The 24283-nt window shown below is 31.3% G+C and overlaps 2 protein-coding genes and 1 pseudogene across 2 annotated transcripts in view; 2 read left to right on the forward strand and 1 right to left on the reverse strand.

The window, feature by feature from the left end:
- LOC111049578 (protein diaphanous) overlaps positions 1–1802 on the forward strand; it is a 109306-nt gene extending 107504 nt beyond the window's left edge. The window contains exon 20 of the mRNA XM_039442175.1: positions 1712–1802. Coding sequence (XP_039298109.1) covers positions 1712–1782 — 71 coding nt within the window. The 3' untranslated portion in view covers positions 1783–1802. The remainder of the gene's footprint in view (positions 1–1711) is intronic.
- Positions 1803–9318: 7516 nt separating this feature from the next.
- The window catches only part of LOC111049569 (nucleolar and coiled-body phosphoprotein 1), a 64951-nt gene continuing 49986 nt past the window's right edge, over positions 9319–24283 (reverse strand). The window contains exons 11-14 of the mRNA XM_039442176.1: positions 19324–19649; positions 17697–17769; positions 16678–16839; positions 9319–14251 (exon numbers count right to left, since the gene is read on the reverse strand). Of these exons, the coding sequence (XP_039298110.1) occupies positions 13982–14251; positions 16678–16839; positions 17697–17769; positions 19324–19649 (831 nt within the window). The 3' untranslated portion in view covers positions 9319–13981. The remainder of the gene's footprint in view (positions 14252–16677; positions 16840–17696; positions 17770–19323; positions 19650–24283) is intronic.
- LOC120355103 lies at positions 10166–10315 on the forward strand (annotated as a pseudogene).

Here is a 24283-nt window from a genome sequence, read left to right on the forward strand (position 1 = left end):
CAAGCATTTTTCTTGTCTGCTTTGACTAATTAAAGTATTCAGCGAGTAGACAAACAATTTTGTTTAATCACTCATACGATTTTAATCAATGCTTTATTTATTATTCATTTGAAAAAAATTGTATTAATCATGTTTTTATTTCATCATTTAAAATGATTTTATTTTATCTTTCATCTATCTATGTTTTTATTGTATCATTCATTTTTGAATCGGCTAACAGTTCGAATTTAACATGACATGGCTCAGTTGCACAGAAGCCTTTTGAATTTTAACCGTGATTAAATACCATGAGAACCAATCAAAGAGGCCTTCTTTTCAAGAAAGCTTTCTCTGATTGGTTCTCGTGGCATTTAATCATGATTAAAATTTAACAAACCTTTGTGCATCTGGGCCTAAAATTTGTAATTTTTCAGTGGCTTATTTATTGTCATTTGTTTTCTATTTCATGTTAGATGCTGCTGTCAAACAGCTGTTTTTTTTGAATAAAGACTTTCTCTTAGCAAGGTTCTCGTGGCATTTAATCATGATTAAAATTTAACAAACCTTTGTGCATCTGGGCCTAAAATTTGTAATTTTTCAGTGGCTTATTTATTGTCATTTGTTTTCTATTTCATGTTAGATGCTGCTGTCAAACAGCTGTTTTTTTTGAATAAAGACTTTTGCTGATGATACAACAATTCTGTACAGACATGTATAGTTCATGCAAATCACTTAAAAATGGCATTAATGTGTCGGAAACATGTTGTGGCAAAATAATTGAAAAGGGTACTGAGATTTATATTTTTATTTATATTAACCTTCTTGTGGTCGCGCCCTACTCAGTCACACGAGCAGTCGCGTGTTGTATTTTTTACAACATCCAATTTTCCAAGTGTTATGTACTCTGTTTACTGTCAAAACATATTAATTAATTGTTTAATCACTTTTTCCATCTTCTTGGATTATTTTACGCTTATGAACATTTGGATGATTACCATTTCATAGCCCAATAAGGTACATCAAGCAAAGCCATCAATTCTGTGTTATTGGTTCGTTTACAGTCCCCGTATACAGTCTTTCCCTATCTTATGCACAGTGCGACTTATGCACTGTCGCGACTAAATGGCACCTAAAGACTGAACCATTGCTCGGTTGATACTGCAAGTCAGCGGAGTGATGGGGGGAAAGTTTTGGAATGCATAGGTGACTCATTCACTGACACCACCCCATTCAATAGTTTTGTGCAACCAAAAAACTGACACTGTTGTACTTTTTACAACAGCGCGACTGCCGGAACGTTAAAAGTAGCCCTAAAGAAAAAAGACAATGTATGACAATATATACTTGTAGTTTCTTTAGTGGCCGACCTTGGTAGTTCAAATTATTCAATTACAATACAGTCCATCTTTATGTATTTTTATTTATGTCTTTCTCAATTATTCATTTCATTCTCACATGCACAAAATCAAAACAACGATTGGGGGAGAATTTTTGATAGCTAAAGGACAGACAATAGTTTTCACACACATTTCTAGAATGGTCATTTTTCTTATTCTGTTGTTTTATTCAGTCGTGAAACATATTGAAAAAAAAAATGTTCCTCAATGATGAGAACAATAATATAATAATTATGAAAACCGAATCATGCATGAATCTGTATTTTTATGATTGATGCTAATCTTATTTTAAATTTATTTTTGTAATTTTATTAATTCATTTCTCGTTTTTATAGCGGAGAGACGAGCACAATTGAACAGAAGTCGATCAAGGACTGGGCTCGTGGGGAGGGAACTAACAAGGTAAACCAATTTTTTAATTTTATTTGATTGGTTATCAAACAGTTTCATTTCTATAAACTTTAAAACCTATTGTGAGCTCCATGTTATAAAGTCAGCAACTGATTAACATTGGTTCGCTATCCTTGTCTGTACTAGACAAAGTAGATAGCTCTATCCTTCTCTACCTTCGCTCTGTTGCCAAATCGTTTGTTTACGATGAAGAAACGTAATGAACTACCGAAATATTTCAACTGAATTATGAAAATTTATCTAACAGAAATTACTGACAACAAAACATTCTCCTCATGAAATTTGAAATTATCACCACTGATTATTATAAATCTTATACAAGTCATGTAACTTATAATATGAAAATTAGAAACAAATTATGCATTGTACTTGGAATGTAAAGTATATGATAATATTATTAATCGTCGTTGATTAAATGCAAATACTGGGTGACCCAGAATAACGGGAATTTTTAAAAACGCCATAAAGTAAAAGTGGGAAGGGCAAACATTATTTTTTCAGACTAATGCAAAGTTCAAGACTTGCCATTTGAGGATTATTAATAACATCTATAACTTTCTATGAATTGAATACTACCGGGTGACCCAGAATATCGGGAATTTTTAAAAACGCCATAAAACAAAAGTGGGAAGGACAAAAATTATTTTTTTAAACCAATGCAAAGTTAAAGACTTGCCATTTTAGGATTGTTGATAACATCTATCACTTTTTGACAATTGCTTCATTAAGATGGCTTCCTCCCGCACGATTACACTCTTGAAATCTGTGCTGAGATTTCTGAACGATTGCTGCATCATGTGAGCTGGGATTCTGTTATGCCATTAATTAATTAGCTGTTAATTTCATTCTGAATTGTCTGTTATGATTTAACCACAGTTGTTAAAATATATTTGAGACTCAATATATCATTGTAAGCAAGAATAAACAATTGATATTATATAAGATATACCGGAATAACTTGAACCACAGCTATCTATCATGAAGGCGGTGAAAATATGGAACTTGATCACTAATAAATTATCTAAATCGATGAAATAAGAATATCCATTATAAATTCTTGATGAAAATTTCCAAATATCTCCCTACAGCTATGTTACTCACTTTGAACCTCGTCAGACCCAGTGTACAGTATATGAATTTCACTCTATTTAGACCTGACCTCTCTCTCAAAATACCACTTTTCAAACTCCACAGCTGAACCGTGGCCACTGCTACATGTATAGTTGTTGTTATACGATAGCTGACAATGTACACTTTAGTGTACAAGACGTGTCTCAACCGAAAAAGTGGGAATAACTCTAAAACAGTGGTCGCCAAACTGATGAGCCTGTGAGCTAGAATAGCATTTATAAATCTTCTAGTGAGCTACCAAGCAATATTAGAATAAAGAAAGTATATTTTATTGCCTATAAAGATACATTTCTAGTGTTGAAATCTACTTATCTCATAGCAAAAAGTATAACAAAAGTTGAAATGTACGTTTCAATGAGAGCAGTGGAACTCTTTTTGGTCATCAAGTATTTTCTTGATGTTTGGAGTGAACGTGGTAGCCGCCATTCTGATGCAGTTGTCCAAAAAATGTTCCTATATCGATTTTTTATGAATTTCATACTTGAAAAAGATGATTCACACAAGTAGGTAGAGCTGAGCATAACTTTCAACCTCAATGCAACTAGAATAATAATTGGATATTTTTCTTTGGGGACTTGAGGCCAAATATTTCCAGTTGTGGAAAGTGATCTGAGAGACAAGATCATTTTCAAAATTCCACAAATTCCATTTCAACTGAAGCCTGATCTGCACCAAAATGTTTTACAACAAGCTGCAAAATCTTCTGCATCGATCTCCACAAAAGGAGAGTTGACGAATTGTGCCATATTCGGTATGCTTTTAAAATCTTGAAATCGTTGATCAAACTGTTGTCTCAAGTCTGAATTGTAACGTATTCTTGGTTATTGCTGAGGTGCTGTGGAGGATTATTCTCGTCATTAATTTTCTTCAGACTGGAAGAAAAGTGTTTATATTCAAACTGAATGACATTCTTTTTCCCACATCTCAAGTTGCTTGGAAAACGATTTTACAGTTCAAATCATTCCACCGATGTCCTTATCTTTCCCTTGAAGCTGCAAATTTTAATCATTCAACTTCTCAGTTATATCTGTGAGAAATGCAAATTTTTGTAGCCATGTTTCTCAATGCATGGTTGACAACCCAAGGATATCTGTGAGCTACCAAAAACTACCCCACGAGCTACCGGTAGCTCGCGATCGACTGTTTGGCGACCACTGCTCTAGAACATGGTAGGCCATAGTGGAGTAGGTCAATTTCCACACAGAAAACACTAAATATGTAGAGGACACATTATACGAAATTTATATTGCAACTAACTATTGTATATTATTGTAATTTATCTAATATTTTCTGTAATTGATGTTGTAGTTTTAGTTTTTTTTTGGGAAATAAACATTTATTTATTTATTTACAACCACTATTAACTCAGAAAGCGAATGTACCGTATAGTGTACAAATCAACCCATGTATACTTGAGTAAGTGGAAGAAGCCAGTTTTGACGAAGGAAATCTGTACCTCGGGAATTTTTATATTGAATTTAATTATGTATGTAGATTCTTATTCATCTTCACACTAATTAAACTCTAATTTAATTGAAAATGATAGTTTCTCACCCATTGTCAGACATGCTAAACTCATTCAATTTCAATTATAAATCAAAATTTCTGTCTTTCGAATATCTATTTTGCTTCAAAAAATGTAGCAAATATTGATGCTGATGTATTTTAGATTGTAGTAATTGCGTCTTTATAAAGGTGCGTACAGATATATGCGCCTCCCACACGCTCCGCGCACGCTCCGCCCTCGTTCCGCCATCGCTCCGCACATGCACCGATCATGAACGTTACGGGAGATGTTAGCTCTTCTCGCGTTCCACTCTTGCTCCCCGGTCGATCATCAATCGATCTGCTCGAGTGACGTTCGATTGCGGAGCAGAGCGAAAGCCTGTACACTCCTTGAGAGCATAAATTGAATAAGTTTGAGAAATTGATATATCCATAGCCACGATTTCCGCCTTTCGAATATCTATTTTTGATTCAAATAAAGTTTTTTTTTTAATTTTTTATGTTTTATGTTATGTTTTTTTTTGTTTTAATTTTTTTTTCTCTTCTCCAACACACCCAAACACTAAGCCCATGGTTTTTTATATTTATAACATTTTATTGTGTTTTATTTGTTTCGTAAATCTTTGTAATTTTGTTTTGTCTTGTTTTGTGTGTTTTTAATAAATTGAAATTGAAAAAAAATTGAATTGAAAAATATTGATGCTCAAGTATTTCAGATTGTAGTAATTGCGAGTTTATAAGAGCATCAATTGATATGCTTAATAATTGATATGTATATAGCCACGATTCACCCTATTATCTGATGAATACATGGCATTTTTATTGTTAAACTTATTAGCAAATTGATGATTTATCTCTTTATCAAACAATAACAGAATAAATGACCATTACAATTTTGAACGTCCGTTAGTTGTTGATTATTTACTGTGTTGTTGTTAAGGTCATGTTGTGGTAAATATCCATATTAAATTGAATTGATATTGTCATAACAACAATATTGATAAACTAGGTGGTTTAGACAATATCAATTCGTTTCAATTTAATATATTTATTATTAAACGAAAATCCAAATTAAATGCTGTGAATCACCCCGAGACTCAATTTCTTCCAGTTATAATCACAATCACATTAATTCAATTTTTCAATGATATCGAATCCGGGTATTAAAATAAATATTAACAACGATTCAGATGAGACATTAATAGCGAAATTGTTACTTATTTGTATTTTATCGAAGTTGAATTGTATAAACAGCTGTTACTGTGAATAATCTGTATATAATAGTATTTAGAAAAGTATTATTGTAAAGTTTTATATTTATGAACTCTATTTTACTTGAAGATTCATCGTAATTTAAATTTATTTTTGAACCACTCCAAATTATTTATTTTCAATAAATAAAAGATAGTGATAATGAATATTCTAGTTTCAGTCACCTAGTGCCAAATCCTTTGACTTATAAAAATATCCCAGTCCACCGTTCCTCGTTCAATCCCTAGCCCACAAAGCAATTAATTTATCTTCCTATGAAAGAATAAAAATTAATTGAAACTGAATCTAGAAGGAATATATGTTATGGCTTGTATTCATATTGTGATGTGAAGCAATGCAAAACCATTAAACCTACGACGAGAAATTGTTGAAATCAAATTCAGACCCTCATTAATTTCCAGTGTGTTCCATGAGGCATTAGTTACAAATACTTTGTTAATTTTGGTCGATAAAAACATCTTATTCCTGGATTGTAGAAATCAAAACTTTCCTTTTGTGTGTTCCATGAGGCATTAGTCAATTCCAAATAGTTTGTTATTGTTGATTGATAAAAATATCTTATTCCTCGATTGTATGAATCGAAACTTTCCTTTTGTGTGTTCGGTGAGGTAATAGTGAATCCAAAATAGATTGTTATTGCTCATTGATAAAAACATCTTATTTCTCGATTGTAGAAATCGAAACTTCCCTTCGATGATTACATTCAAAGCCTCATTATTAGTGTTGTACTTCGTTCAAAATACATTTGTAGATTCCAACGTTCTTTAGCTTATGTTAATTGATTCTAAAGACTTCAAATATTTTGTTATTATTCTGATCGGTTCCATAAGACAGTAGAAAATTCCAAATAAATTTTTAATGTCAACTCATTTCATATCTTACAAAGAGAAAGAGCATTGGAATCTTTAAATATTTTGTTATTATTCTGATCTATTCCATGAGGCAGTAGAACATTCCAAATGAAATGAGTTGACATTAAAAATATATTTGGAATTTTCTACTGCCTCATGGAATCGATCAGAATAATAACAAAATATTTAAAGATTCCAACGCTCTTTCGCCTACATTAATTGCTCTCAAGGCCTTTAAATATTTTATTTCAATTCTGATCAATTCCATGAGACAGTATGAAGTTTCAATTACTTTTTCAATGTTAACTAATTCCATATCCCATTGATCAGTCAAAGAAAACTAAGTTTTCTTTAGGAGATGTTACAAAAATGAATATATTCACAGCACCAATCAGGCTACTGTATTTCATTAAGTAGTGTGTATTTTCATTCAAAATACTTCATTTATGTTCTTAGTGATCTTGCCTCACAATATGTTATTAGATTAGAACAAAGTAAATATTTGAATCAATGTTAAAAATGTAATGAATAGGTTAACTACTCAAATAATTCTCATGACATCAGTACATTTGAAAGCGTTACAATATCTTATTATTACACTTTTAAAAAACTACTGTAAATCAGCATCGATTTAATGAATCAAGAGCCTTGGATAAGACGAACGAACCATACTTCATTACAAATTAAATAGTTACTATCCTACATCTCTAGAAAATGCATACTAGGTAGCTCTATCATGTTCCACATTGTTTCAAGCTCCTTTTTATTTAATCATAATTTTTTAATGAATTAAACTTTCTTTAGATGGAAAGTATTAACTTGTCATTGCTGTTGCTAGAAATTCTCAATTTATTTAATGTTCCGGATAAACTCACCCAATATTATCGATACAGTACTGATGAAAACTCTTGAAAGTACAATCGTAAATGTTCTACTTATTTTTAATTTGATTCTCTTAGTATATTTTTTGACGAAGTTCATTGTGTTCCTGAAAATTTATTAATTTGATTCTCTAGATGTTTAGTTTTTTCACAAAATTTGATAGTGCTTCTGAGAATTCACCTTTTATAAGATTCTTCAAAAATCTTGATAATTGTTCTAATCCAATAAGGTGAAGATATTGGACTGAAATCAATTTAATTAGTTACTTTAATTTGATTCTCTATGTTCAATTTTTCCACAAACGATAATTGTGCTACTGGAAATTAACCTTTTATAAATATTCTTCAAATCTTGATAATTGTTATAATCCAATAAGGAGAAGACATTGGACTGAAATAAATTTGATTAGTTACTTTAATTTGTTTCCCTCTGTTTAATTTTTTCACAACAGTTAATTGTGTTTCTGGAAATTAACCTTTTATAAAGATTCTTCAAATCTTGATAATTGTTATAATCCAATAAGGAGAAGACATTGGATTGAAATAAATTTGATTAGTAGTTACTTCAATTTGATTCTCTATGTTCAATTTTACCACAAAAGTTAATTGTGTTTCTGAAAATTCACCTTTTATAAAGATTCTTCAAATCTTGATAATTGGTATAATTCAATAAGGTGAGGACATTTGACTGAAATAAATTTCATTAGTTACTTTAATTTGATTCCCTCTGTTTAATTTTTTCACAACAGTTAATTGTGTTTCTGGAAATTCACCTTTTATAAGATTCTTCAAATCTTGATAATTGTTATAATCCAATAAGGAGAAGACATTGGACTGAAATAAATTTGATTAGTTACTTTAATTTGATTCCCTCTGTTTAATTTTTTCACAACAGTTAATTGTGTTTCTGGAAATTAACCTTTTATAAAGATTCTTCAAATCTTGATAATTGTTGTAATCCAATAAGGTGAAGACATTGGACTGAAATCAATTTAATTAGTTACTTTAATTTGATTCTCTATGTTCAATTTTTCCACAAACGATAATATGTGCTTCTGGAAATTAACCTTTTATAAAGATTCTTCAAATCTTGATAATTGGTATAATCCAATAAGGAGAAGACATTGGACTGAAATAAATTTGATTAGTAGTTACTTCAATATGATTCTCTATGTTCAATTTTACCACAAAAGTTAATTGTGTTTCTGAAAATTCACCTTTTATAAAGATTCTTCAAATCTTGATAATTGGTATAATCCAATAAGGTGAGGACATTTGACTGAAATAAATTTCATTAGTTACTTTAATTTGGTTCCCTCTGTTTAATTTTTTCACAACAGTTAATTGTGTTTCTGGAAATTCACCTTTTATAAGATTCTTCAAATCTTGATAATTGTTATAATCCAATAAGGAGAAGACATTGGACTGAAATAAATTTGATTAGTTACTTTAATTTGTTTCCCTCTGTTTAATTTTTTCACAACAGTTAATTGTGTTTCTGGAAATTAGCTTTTATAAAGATTCTTCAAATCTTGATAATTGTTATAATCCAATAAGGAGAAGACATTGGATTGAAATAAATTTGATTAGTAGTTACTTCAATTTGATTCTCTATGTTCAATTTTACCACAAAAGTTAATTGTGTTTCTGAAAATTCACCTTTTATAAAGATTCTTCAAATCTTGATAATTGGTATAATCCAATAAGGTGAGGACATTTGACTGAAATAAATTTCATTATTTACTTCAATTTGACTCTCTATGTTCAATTTTTCCACAAAAGTTAATTATGTTTCTGGAAATTCATCTTTTGTAAGATTCTTCTAATCATGATAATTTTGTTATAGTCCAATAAGAAGAAGGCATTCGACTGAAATAAATTACCACAATGTATTATAGAATATAATTATTGTATTTCAAATCAACAATACACTTGATTAAAAATAAAACATTGTGTAATAAAATATTTTGTATAAATAACATTCTTAGCTGATACAACATTTTTCTCAATAAATAATCACAGATGAAGCAAATGTGGTTTAAGTGTATGTTAATGTGTATTAATGCGTTGTTATTGAAGGTTGAGCGATTTTGAGATAGGATTGGATGATGGCAAATTACTATCTACACTATGATTGGTTATCTATAAATCTCCCTTGAAGAGTGAATGTGAAAGCAATAGACGAAACATGATCACTCAATCATCTGGTAAGTTTGCACAATCAATCAAGCTTAATTAAAAAATTAATTTACATTTATAAAGGACCTATCTTGTTCCGCGCATATATTTTCTTGTATACATTTGTATGTGTGTCATATGTGGAGTGATACATCAATTATTAATGTAACATTCGTTACATAATGTACATATGTTATACATTAACAGAGGACCTATTTAGTTCCTCACGTATATTTTCCTGCATACATTTGTATGTGTGTCATATGTGGAGTGATACATCAATTATTAATGTAACATTCGTTACATTTGAATGTAGAATTTATTCTACATTCAAATGCAACGTATGTTACATTAACAAAGGACATATTTAGTTCCTCGCATATTTTTTCTTGCATACATTTGTATGTGTGTCATATGTGTGGGGTGATACAATAATTATTAATGTAACATTCGTTACATTTGAATGTAGAATTTATTCTACATTCAAATGCAACGTTTGTTACATTAAATTTACATACGTTGCTTATAATTTTTGGATAATAGGTGCTGAATTTCGTATTTACTTACCTGGCGTGGGGGTCCGTGATCAAGAAGGCGGTCCCCCCAGGGCGTGGCCTTGTCATTGCACTGCCACTTTTTGGTTGACCCCTGCGAATGTCCCAAATGTGGGCATTTGGGGCGCACAATTTTTGGTAGATCTTTTCGTGACTTTTTTGTGATACTCCAGTGACTTTCTCAATTTCCATCAATACAAAATCGATAAAACTGACTACAAGTGCGGTTTTTACGCATAGTAGAAAAATTGAAGCAGTTGTAGAACTTCATTCATTGCTCTAAACTCATTACTCATTGGAAAACAATGAAAATAGAACTTGGTTTTTCAGCAATTAATTTCCAATGGCTTATGTTGTCGTTCCATGAAATCATCGATAACTGAGCTACATAGTTCACTTTCACATTTACAATTATTATGACCGTAATAATTGTAAAAGTGTAAGTGAGCTGTGGAGTACAGTGATCGATAACACCATAAAACGTCACATGAGTGATTGAAAACTATATCTAAAACAAGCTCTTCGTCATCAGATATCCAATGAGATTGAGTACAGTTGTAGAGCTTCATTCATTGCCCTAAACTCATTACTTATTGGAAAACAATGAATGTAGAACTTGGTTTTTCAGCTATTACTTTTCAATGGCTTATGTTGTCGTTCCATGAAATTATCGATAAATGTGCTTCACAGCTCACTTTCACATTTACAATTATTATGACCGTAATAGTTGTAAAAGTGTAAGTGAGCTGTGGAGTACAGTGATCGAAAACACCATAAAACGTCACATGAGTGATTGAAAACTACATCTAAAACAAACTCCTCTTCGTCATCAGATATCCAATGAGATTGAGTACAGTTGTAGAACTTCATTCATTGCTCTAAACTCATTACTCATTGGAAAACAATGAAAATAGAACTTGGTTTTTCAGCAATTAATTTCCAATGGCTTATGTTGTCGTTCCATGAAATCATCGATAACTGAGCTACATAGTTCACTTTCACATTTACAATTATTATGACCGTAATAATTGTAAAAGTGTAAGTGAGCTGTGGAGTACAGTGATCGATAACACCATAAAACGTCACATGAGTGATTGAAAACTATATCTAAAACAAGCTCTTCGTCATCAGATATCCAATGAGATTGAGTACAGTTGTAGAGCTTCATTCATTGCCCTAAACTCATTACTTATTGGAAAACAATGAATGTAGAACTTGGTTTTTCAGCTATTACTTTTCAATGACTCATGTTGTCGTTCCATGAAATTATCGATAACTGAGCTACATAGTTCACTTTCACATTTACAATTATTATGACCGTAATAGTTGTAAAAGTGTAAGTGAGCTGTGGAGTACAGTGATCGATAACACCATAAAACGTCACATGAGTGATTGAAAACTATATCTAAAACAAGCTCTTCGTCATCAGATATCCAATGAGATTGAGTACAGTTGTAGAGCTTCATTCATTGCCCTAAACTCATTACTTATTGGAAACAATGAATGTAGAACTTGGTTTTTCAGCTATTACTTTTCAATGGCTTATGTTGTCGTTCCATGAAATTATCGATAAATGTGCTTCACAGCTCACTTTCACATTTACAATTATTATGACCGTAATAGTTGTAAAAGTGTAAGTGAGCTGTGGAGTACAGTGATCGAAAACACCATAAAACGTCACATGAGTGATTGAAAACTACATCTAAAACAAACTCCTCTTCGTCATCAGATATCCAATGAGATTGAGTACAGTTGTAGAGCTTCATTCATTGCCCTAAACTCATTACTTATTGGAAAACAATGAATGTAGAACTTGGTTTTTCAGCTATTACTTTTCAATGGCTTATGTTGTCGTTCCATGAAATTATCGATAAATGTGCTTCACAGCTCACTTTCACATTTACAATTATTATGACCGTAATAGTTGTAAAAGTGTAAGTGAGCTGTGGAGTACAGTGATCGATAACACCATAAAACGTCACATGAGTGATTGAAAACTACATCTAAAACAAGCTCTTCGTCATCAGATATCCACAGAGATTGAGTACAGTTGTAGAGCTTCATTCATTGCCCTAAACTCATTACTTATTGGAAAACAATGAATGTAGAACTTGGTTTTTCAGCTATTACTTTTCAATGGCTTATGTTGTCGTTCCATGAAATTATCGATTACTCTGCTACATAGTTCACTTTCACATTTACTATTATTATGACCGTAATAGTTGTAAAAGTGTAAGTGAGCTGTGGAGTACAGTGATCGATAACACCATAAAACGTCACATGAGTGATTGAAAACTATATCTAAAACAAGCTCTTCGTCATCAGATATCCAAAGAGATTGAGTACAGTTGTAGAGCTTCATTCATTGCCCTAAACTCATTACTTATTGGAAAACAATGAATGTAGAACTTGGTTTTTCAGCTATTACTTTTCAATGACTCATGTTGTCGTTCCATGAAATTATCGATAACTGAGCTACATAGTTCACTTTCACATTTACAATTATTATGACCGTAATAGTTGTAAAAGTGTAAGTGAGCTGTGGAGTACAGTGATCGATAACACCATAAAACGTCACATGAGTGATTGAAAACTACATCTAAAACAAACTCCTCTTCGTCATCAGATATCCAAAGAGATTGAGTACAGTTGTAGAGCTTCATTCATTGCCCTAAACTCATTACTTATTGGAAACAATGAATGTAGAACTTGGTTTTTCAGCTATTACTTTTCAATGGCTTATGTTGTCGTTCCATGAAATTATCGATAAATGTGCTTCACAGCTCACTTTCACATTTACAATTATTATGACCGTAATAGTTGTAAAAGTGTAAGTGAGCTGTGGAGTACAGTGATCGATAACACCATAAAACGTCACATGAGTGATTGAAAACTATATCTAAAACAAACTCCTCTTCGTCATCAGATATCCAAAGAGTTTGAGTACAGTCTATGAAAAGAGTTCTATAACTGCCTTCAAATGTCCCCCATCACTAGGTACTCTTTCTACTAACCTGTCTGTAAGACACGTGGTCCGTTTTATTTTTATCGATTTTACATTGATGAAAAATTGAGAATATCACTAGAGTACTCATTATCCAAAAAGTATAAGCAACGTATGTATAATGGGAGGCTGTCTAATTTGGTTATTAATGTACATATATGTGATGTGTGAGTGACATATATATGAAAAACAGGTTGGGCGTAAAATTTATCATACACCAAGTCAGCGTTTTAAAATGGGTAAGCAAATTAGGCTACTACCTTCCCCAAAAATGCCTCAAAATAATTTTTCATGCTAAACAGTTGAATCAACTCTTGATAATACCCAACTAGTACCCTTGTTATATTTTTTCAAACATGACTAGATTATAATTTTTAACTTAACGTAAATAATTTTTAAAATATTACAAGGATACTAGTTATTTTTATAATATATTGCACATTCCTATTAGAATACATTATTAGATAATATCTTTTTTTTAAAATTAATTTTCGAAAATTATCATACAAATTAATAAATTTTTTTAAGAGGATTGGAAGATGAGTTGATTGAACAAGACTGATAGAACTATATAAGAGGCCTGATATAGTGTACGATCGAACAAAATTGATTCTTATAAAATACATTAAAACTTCTATAAAACGAACTTTATCACTCAACAATTTTTTTGTTGCCTATTATAAGTTCTCATTAATGAGTTCCTTGCGCTTATCAAGATACCGTATTCACTGTCTATGAATAATTATTGTGGATAGATTCTCTGAAGAGATTTTTGATACAAGTTTTGCTGTATTCAGTGTTACAGACCTAACCTAACCTAACCTAATTCAGCCAGAACAGAATTCAGATCCTCCTGGAGTGCTAATGACATCTCTTTTTGCCTATTAAGATCATCTTGCAACCTATCAATGTTTGCTTTCAGTAGATAGTTGCCCTTTTTCAAAGATGACAATCTGTTTTCGTAGCGTTTTGCCTTCTCGGTCAACTTCTTCTTCCTTTCATCGGGTGTTGCGCTTTCAACACATTCGTCATCGCTTTCATCAGCCTCCTCTTCGCTTTCCTCACTCTCACTTTCCGTTTCTGTCTCCTGTCGAAACAAAAAAAATATTAAAAAAGATAAACAGTCCAGCTGTAAATTACCTACTAATAGTGAGTAGGCTTGTGATTTTGTATCCAAATTTTACAAATAAGTGCAATTTTTCTCAAGTTTTTAAATTGACCGAGCGAAATGAGGTCTAAGATTCAAGTCTATGGTTTTGCATTTTGTCTTTATTTATGTTCCGCATTTACAGCGAAATGCAGCAATAGATTCATTAAATTTGACAGGTATGTTCCGTTTTTAATTTCGCGTCGACGTATATACAAGGTTTTTGGAAATTTTGCATTTCAAAGATAATATGAAAGGAAAAGGAGCCTCCTTCATACGCCAATATTAGAGTAAAAATCAGACTATAGAATTATTCATCATAAATCAGCTGTCGAGTGGATTATAAATCGCATGCAATGACGCATGTAACTATAATGACGCATGCAATATCTCAATGTAACTTATTGAAAACATAGCTGTTGTGTGGACTATTAATTGCATGCAGTGAGGCATGCAATTGATAACTTGAAGTAGCATAGTATTTTCTCCCGACTTTACTCTGCTTTCCTCAATAAGCTTTGATGAACTCAATAAGCTTTTGATGATAGCAGCTAGCTGTTTACATAAAATTATTAGCATTATCGATACAACAACCCAAACAGCCATTAGTCGTTTATACACCGATATCTCGCCTACACGACAGGATAGGGCATAATTTACTCTGATGGACAGTATTTGAGGAGACTGTGGTCTATAACTGCGCGAGGTCTACTGTTCACAGAACTACTAGTTTATTGTGACATTCTGTGATTCATTAAGATTATTACGTCAACATTCAAAATTTTCAAATCATTATTCCTGGACCGAAAATCAAGTGACGAAGCAGTGTGTGATTACATAACCTTAACTTTTGAACAACATTAACATTATATCAAAATTTTTGGAGAGAAATAGCAAAACTTACAGGCTCAGTCTATTTTTTCCTCTAATGTCATAATTGTATTATGATTATAGTGTTTTATACAATAAATAAATAAATATTAATGAAAAATAGATTAATGCTTGATAAACTGCTTTTTAACCAGTACCAAAAAATAGTCTAGCCTCAGATACTGTTGCTGATGAAATGTTGTGATATCTATCCTCTATCAATAATGAAAACAATGGCATATTGTCAAAAATATGTTTGTTATTTTACAAATAATATTTATAAAATAAAATTTTATAAATAAGTCATATTTTTGACAACATGCCAGTGTTTTCATAATAGTCAAGCTTTTGTGATCAGTCACAATCCTGAAACAAGATTTAAAGCGAGGTGTTTTGGATAAAAAATATGTTGTTCATCTTTTTATATGCAAAAATAGAATTTGCAACTATAAATAAGCATTAATATATTTTATGAACGTAATCCAATCAGCGGATGTGCTTTTAGAATCAAATTTGTTTTTTCTGTCCTTCAAAATTTTCTTCAATATGCTACTCCAATATTCAATACTCAAATTACTCAAACATCTTCAATATTTCCTATTCTAGTGATAATAATCTGTGATATTTCTTCTATGTTTGGTTTTGGGTAACCTCTAAATTAAAAACTGTGAAGATTTTTTTTGGACTGAAAATTTATTGAAGTGAATAACTACAAGATTTATCCTATTCCTAATTATGTGTAACCTTATCTAAATTCGGAAGAGAAATAGCACAATACCTTAATTTGTTATTTTACTAGTAAAGTATTATATTATTAGCTCGTATTTTATCAAGCAACAGGGGACCCTGGACGCGATAATGAAAAATATAAATTCAACAAAGAAAAATTATTCAACATAATAATCAACTGTAACTGGTGTAAATTTTAAAATATGAGAGAGTATATATTTTTTTCTTTTTCCCCTTTTTGTGTAGTTGAGAAGTTGATATTGTGGTAATTATTCATATTAAATAAAAATACTATGAAATTATCAAAATCCACAGATTTATTGATACTTAGAAAGACCGGTTTCAGTTGTTACAACATTGTCAATCTCTGATAAACTTACCAGAGAGTTTATCAAGAGTTCATCAGAGATTGACAATGTTGTAACAACTGAAACCGGTCTTTCTAAGTATCAATAAATCTGTGGTTTTTGACAATTTCTTAGTATTTCTATTTAATTAATGAGAATAGATATTATTCAGTTCATCAAGTAGGTACCTATTTCTTGAAATACTGATACTTTAGTTCGTTGCAGTCGAGTTTTCGTTGCTGGATGATTGGCTGATACACAGTCACATACACCGGTGCACACTACAGGGAGATACTAAATAATCTAAAAATCTACAGCCCAACATTGAATTGAATTGAAAAAAATTTTTGATTCACAAATTATAATTTTTTATAATTATATTATTTTTTTTATAATTATATTATTCTTTTTTCCACTCACCTCCTCTTCGACGTCCTTCTCATCTTCTTCATCTTCCAGATCCTCCTCGTCTACATCTTTCATGAGCTTCGCCATTTTATCAACTTCCTTTTGCAGAAGTTTGTATTTTTTCTTCTCCTCCCGCACCATTTTCTGTTGTTTCTTGAGCATGTCTTTCAGTTTTCATTCCCACGACTTGAGCCGTTTGCAGCGTGCAGGCGTGTGCAGCCCGGAGCTGAGCTCAGTTGCAAAACAGATCTCATTGTCGACAGATCATTGTTTTTCGTTTGGATAGTTGATCCATAATTAGCAACTCCTATTTGTTTAATTTGTTATTTTTTGAATATGTCATTGTGGGAAATTCCTCCCATTATCATTATAAATATAATATATTCGTTTCGTGTAGTAATTGATTCATAACTTTAATGAATGAATAAATGAATTTATTTCCTCCTCAAATTACAAAAGTAGAAATTAAATAGTATCTTGGAAATTATACTGATCACGTATCCAGTTGTGTGATCAGATAATCAAAGTATAATTAACAAGGTAAAAACATTATCAACTTAAATAATAAATAATAAAAATAAACTTGTATGAAAAAAAATAAAAATAAAAGCTGTGAGTCTAGTCTAGGTGATTAAGATTGCTAAAACAATACTGAAACTACTGCCTGTAGCGCATGAGATAAAAAAAACAAATAAATTGAAACACAGCCCAGAAAACCAAAAACTGGAATAAATTAAATGCATTTAAATGTAATAATTAATATAATACCGTACATGCCTTAGTGGAATAGTGATTCAATTGAATAATAATATTTTTATGAGAATGGTGCCGTTGAACAATGCTAGCTCAACCTGCACCATTATCTAACAAACATTTCTAACCATCCATACGTCGTTCACTGTAAATAACCAGCTCTTTGCTCTCTCACAAAAGATAATATAGGAATCACACCTTCTCAATTCAATTGGCAATTCGTTGTAAATATAAGGTCCTAAGTACATAAACGAGTGCCTAAAAATTTCCCTGCTCACCTTTGGTGTCCTACACAGTAGCTGGTTAACGCTTCTCATATTGTAATAAAGATTTCCCGTACCACAGTTTCCGCTTTTCAAATAAAACAATTTTAAAACTTTAAAAACGAATAAATTTTGGATAGGCATTATTTTCAAATTTACATACAAAGGAAAAGAACTCTCTCTTTCATTTTTAAACATTATCAATCTTATATAATATTACACTTGTGTTTGTGTTTGTGAAAATATATTGAGAGTGAAAGCCAACGCCCTAAATAGTTTAAAATACTTTGAGTGAAATATATATCCAGTCAGTACAAATGTTTGAGGACTAAGGACCACAGGAGCGGATCACACACCATCGCAGAATAATATCGATTTGTTTTCACCCTTCTTCATATTCCATATTCCAACCACCTGAAACCCTGTTTGTAACAAATCGGTATATCATTACGTCATACTTTGGATTGGGGTAAGTGATTTTTCCTATTTGTTTTCCTGGGTCTAAATACTGGTGTGCTGAATTGGATATATGAATGTGTTTATTCGTATCATACAGTCCAACCCAAAAAACCAGAGGCAAAAGGCCTATGGATTCGCAGAAATTTGTAACAGTTTCTTTACATTCGTATAAGCATAGAGAAACAATAGCATAAACTTATTCTATTGTTTCTCTATGCTTTAAGGCTGTGCAAAGGCTAAAAATAAAATTTCTACTGGTGATATTTTTCAAAGTTTTTCGATTTGTATATCATCAAGCTACCAAAATGAAAAATGTTTCTCAGGAAAACTTTTTTTTCCGATCATTACTTTTTGAGATTTAAGGGTCTAAAGTTTGAATTTTTGGGACAGAACATTTCAAGTTTGGTAAGAGATGAATCCATGAAATTTAGAGGATAGATTCTTCATAATATTTTTGATCTATTAAAACAAAAAAATATCAATTTTTGAGAAAGTTCTTCAATTTACCAGAAATGAACAAAAATAACTCAAAATAAGTTATTTTTGGTCATTTTTAGCAAATTGAATAACTTTCTCAAAATTCGATATTCTCGGAAAAATTTGTTTTATTAGATCAACAATATCATGACAAAACTATCCTCTAAAACTCATGGATTTATCTCTTACCGAACTTAAAATGTTCTGTCCCAAAAATCTAAACTTTAGTCGCTCATATCTCAAAAAGTAATGATCGGAAAAACATTTTTTTCCGGAGAAAACTTTTTCATTTTGATAGCTTGATGATATACTCAAAAAACTTTAAAAAATATCACCAGTAGAATGTTTATTTTTAGCCTTTGCACAGTCAAAGAGGCCTAAAGGAAAAATACAATTTATTTATTTATTTTGGATGCTGTCATTTTCATGAATCTCATAGATTCTTACCGAATTTGAAATGTTCTGTCCCAAAAATTTCAACTTCAGGCACTCATATCTCTAAAAGTAATGGTCGGAAAAAAGTTCTGAGAAAACTTTTCAATTTTGTTAGCTTGATAGTATACAAATCGAAAAACTTTGAAAAATATCACCAGTAGATTGTTTATTTTTAGCCTTTGCACAGCCTTAAATTCAAGAGAAGGAAAAAATACAATTTATTTATTTTGTATGCTGTCATTTTTATGAATACAGTACGTGAGGAGGCAACTACTTACCCTCCTCAGACTCGGACTCCTCAGTTTCCTCCTCATATTCGGACTCCTGTTCGGATGGGACCAGAGACGGTCGTCCATTGGGGATGGAAGCCATAGATGCGGCCAGTTTCTTAGATGACGGCTGCTTGGAGATTTGAGTGACTGGTGATCCCTTCTCGTAGGCCTTCAGCTGCAGCTCGATCTGCTGGTTCCTGAGCCAGGCTGATTCCAATTTGGCGCGTGTTGTGTCCAGTTCCTCGGCGATTTTCTGGTACTTGTCTTCCATCTCTTTGGCTACTGATGCAGCCGCGGCTGCTTCTTCTTTCAGTTTCTGTACCAGCTGTGAAAATTGATAAATTACTAATCACTATTAAGAGACGTTTACATTATAATGAAGTCCACTGAAATCTTAAAGAATTAAAAATAGTCCTATAACCGGTAAATTAAGAATTTATAATGCAAAATTTCAAGTTAATCAGTTGAGTAGTTGAGACGTGATGATGCGTCATTTGTGAATTTCCTATCCCGTACGTGTATAAGCCAAATCTTTCCTTTATTATATATAATAATATTTTATTGAAATTGGTGTTGCTATCCTTGTCTATCATTCAACAAAGCAGATAGGGCTATCTCTTTCCAGAAATAAAGATATTTTGATTTTGAAGAGATTTTTATCTCATTTGTTGCCAGATAGTCTTTTTATAATGTAGAATTAATAATCAATTAACAAAATATATCATCTTAATCATTAAAATTCATTATGAGATTATTGAAAAATGAATGAATGAATGAATTTATTTTGCCAAAAAGAAAATACAAAAAAAGCTTTCCAAAAAATAAATATAAGTATATGCTACTGCACTTAAACCAAGATACATACATTTTTTATTTAATTAGATATAATAACGAGATGATATCCTTTATATTATGAATAATAGTTATAAAATGAAGATTTAATTTATGTATGCATAAGTACAGTAGGTGAGGCAAAAACTTCAACTGAGTTGTGGTCGATGTTGTAGAAACGTTCCATGATGAAATAAAAACACATAGATGTTGTCAGTTTTCTACACTTTAATTTGGTACACGACCATGGTTTCGTGACCACACAGGTCACATTTTCAAGCTGACTAATAATCATAAAATTATTAAAATTATTGGTCAGCTTGAAAATGTGACCTGTGTGGTCACGAAACCATGGTCGTGTACCAAATTAAAGTGTAGAAAACTGACAACATCTATGTGTTTTTATTTCATCATGAGGCAAAAACACCGGCAAAAGGAAGATTCCTTGTGCGCCAGTGTGAGTCGTAAATCAGCTTAATCAGGGATGTAATATATAAACTTGAATTTAGCGTATGAAGTGTTCGAAAATATTATTTCTTGCTTAATAGAATTCAATTGATAAACGAGAATGAACAATTAATGTTACATCAATAAACCTGTATCAGCTACCATCAATAGAAGGCATTGACAAGACAGATTAATAATTAATTAACAAAATATATCATCTTAATCATTGACATTCATTATAAAATTATTGAAAAATATAATTTCTTGCTTGATAAAATATAATTGATTATTTTAAACGAGTGACAGTGAAGAAAGATAGGAAAGCAACATTGCCGATCCTCTGTCTTGTCAATGCCATCTATAGACGGTAGCTGATGCAGGTTTATTGATGTAATATTAACTGTTCATTTTCGTTTAATATAATTAATAACATATAATTAATAATTAATTATATTTTATCAAGCAAAAATTGTATTTTTCAATAATTTTCCTAATTAATATGAAATATTTTGTTAATTAATTATTAATTCTACATTGGCAACAGAGTAAAGCGAGAAAGAGATAGCGCTATCTGCTTTGTTGAATGATAGACAAGGATAGCAGTACCATTGCTAATCAAAAACTGCCATTATAACGTGGACTTTGATTTTTTTCATACTAGTCTAGCAAATTGAAGAATTTATAATGATATTTTATCCAATAGTAGTTGAATCTAGATTAATTATCAGATATATAATAGTGAGGTCCATGTTATAATGGCAGTATTTGATTGAAATTGGTGTTGTTATCCTTGTCTCTCATTCTACAAAGCAGATAGCGCTATCATTTTCTACCTCTGCGATGTTGCCAAATTCAAATTCATTTTATTGAGCCAAAAAAGAACATACAGGCCAAGTCAAAACATAAAAATAGACCGAATAACAATGTAAAATTAAAAATTTAAGTATATAACAATGGTAAGAATACATTTATAATACAACAGCAGAGTTCAAGTGTCATCATTCAGAAATTCATCTACACTATAGTAAGCCCTATTCACTAAGTATGCATAGAGTTCTCTTTTAAAATTTATTGATGGGGCATATAAACATTTTGGTAACTTTTTAAACAGACTCGAACCAATTACACTAGGACTTTTGTCAGAGAATTTCAATCTGTGATGATTAATAAATGGGTCCCCATTGCCACGAGTAGAATAACCATGAACATCACAATTCTTTTTCAATGATTCTATCTTATTATCAATTTCAATTGTTTTCAACAATGTAGAAATTGATCACGTGTTATCGGTTGGGCACGTTAAACTGTCGGTCCCGGCTGAAGTATGACAGTCGTAAGGCCCATTGACTGCTTAAATTATTTATATTCAGGCGGTGGGACCTTCCCGCAAGGGACTCCTCACCAACAAAAGCCATACCAATTTACTTTTACTTTTAATATATTTGATTAAAAAAATAATCAATCTCAATCATGACAATTTTATTTTTTGAAAAATATATTATCTTGACAAATGATATATTGTCATAAATGACATCAAACCATCCAAAAAGTCTGTTTTTATACAGTACATATAGAATATACATCCTATACTCACTGGTTTCAGTCAGCACGGTGTTTTATGGCCAATGTTATTCCAATAGAACAATAGGAGCATACGGTTGTCCTTTTTATGCTTATTCCATCAAAAATAGCTACGCTCTTTCTCTCACACAATTATTTCACAGGCTCTCTGAATTCAGTGAAATCTGACAGCGCTCGATTTTGCACAATCAATTTGTGATAAAATGAAACGGGTACTTGATAAGTTTATCAAGTTTATAATTACTTGATAAGTTTATTGTGTTCCAATAATTGTGTTATAATAATAAAAAACTGTTCTTTTTGTATATCATGCTTATTTTCTGTCAGTTATGAGATATGGAGTTATTTTTTGGGGAAAAAGTATAGAGAATAATGGAATATTCATACTGCAGAAGAAAGCCATTAGGATAATTTATAAAATTAATACAATGCGCTCTTGCAGACCTTATTTTAAAGGAAAGAGATTGCTGACGGCTCCTGCTATTTATATATTAGATTTAGCAATCTTCGTTTTTAAAAATAGACGAATGTATGAGGAGAACCAGGTGAGTCATCCCCATAATACACGATTTAGAGGTTTTGTTTACCCACATCACAGACTAAGCCTGCTGGAGAGTGGCCCGTTTTATATGGGAATGAAAATATTTAATTCAATCCCATCTCACATAAGAGAAATTGATGGCTTGAAGGAGTTCAAAAAACACTCAGGGAATTCCTTATTGTATTGTGTCCGTACAGGTTAGCAGACTTCCTTGTTGAATAGTGTTTGATTGATGTATGTTATGTGGGATCTGTTGTGTTGAAATAGGAGGGATGGTAGATATTAGATTAAACTTTGACGTGTCATATACTGCGGGATCGTTGCTCCCTTAATGCACTTCAGTAATTGTGACGAACAAGAAAAGTAAAGTAATTTCAATAGCTCTAAAAATGAAAGTGAGTATGAACTATAGTTGTGTAAGTATATAGTCAGAGACAAATAAATAGGTTAAACATCATCTTTATGATACAGTGTAGTTTATAAGACTTATAAACTATACTGTATCATAGAGATAATGTTTAACCTATTTATTTGACATTTGTCTCTAACTATATACTTACACAACTATAGTTCATACTACACTATGGGCCGTTTGCACAGTATAGATTGCATTACTAGTTTAAACTTGAATCGGTTTTCTCAGTGCATTTACTAATCCAGTTCAAGTTAAACTAGTTTAGCGTTGAGTTGGTAATAAAATGCCATCGTTTATAATATGAGGAAGGGTAATTTTTACAGGAAATTTGCTATTTGTTTACAAACCATGGTTATGTAGCTGCTATTTCCTGGTTCAAAATCCACAGAACTGTAAGCTGTACGGTAATGAAAGTGAAAAGCGATCAAGAAATTCTTCAAAAAATGATGAAATGCTATATTACTATTAGAAAAAAACTTATATTTAGTTGGCACCAAAAAATATAATCTACAATGTAAAATAAAAACCTTATTTTGTTATGAAAATCTAATCAATTCTACTACCGGTACGGTCTTCCTCGTTTATTAGAAATCCGTCGAAAGCAAAATATATCAGTTATTTGTTATTAAAAACATGTTTTCTAATCAAAAATCACTGATAAAAATTGTCTTATTTTCTATCAAGTGGCTTATTCAATCAAATACTAAATTGGCACTTGCTTTACTCAAGCAAAACCGTTAAAAAATTCTCTATCATCCCAGAAATTTAAATGATTCTTTTTTAGCCCAGTTTTTCTCAGTTTCAAAATGTCTTCGCATTCATCTTCATCAATCGCATTAAAAACGTCTATCAATTCTATCCATAATGATTCACTATAACCTAAATAATTATTATCGTCTACAGAAGCATTAAAAACAAAACGTCGAAAAATAATTTACTATTAGCTGTTTCCCCATCAAATTTTACAGATGACTAGTTAATCCAAATTATTTGGTTTAAACCTCCTGTTTTGGAGGTTCAAACTTTCCCAGAGTTTAAACTCAATACAGAGTTTAAACTGATACTGCGCAAACGGAATTTTAGTGTTTAAACAAAAAAAAATCCAGATTTGGTTTAAGCTTTAGCTTAAACTTACACTGTGCAA

The sequence above is a fragment of the Nilaparvata lugens genome, chromosome X (genome assembly GCF_014356525.2).
Source record: "Nilaparvata lugens isolate BPH chromosome X, ASM1435652v1, whole genome shotgun sequence".
In the NCBI taxonomy this organism is placed as follows: Eukaryota; Metazoa; Arthropoda; class Insecta; order Hemiptera; family Delphacidae; genus Nilaparvata; species Nilaparvata lugens.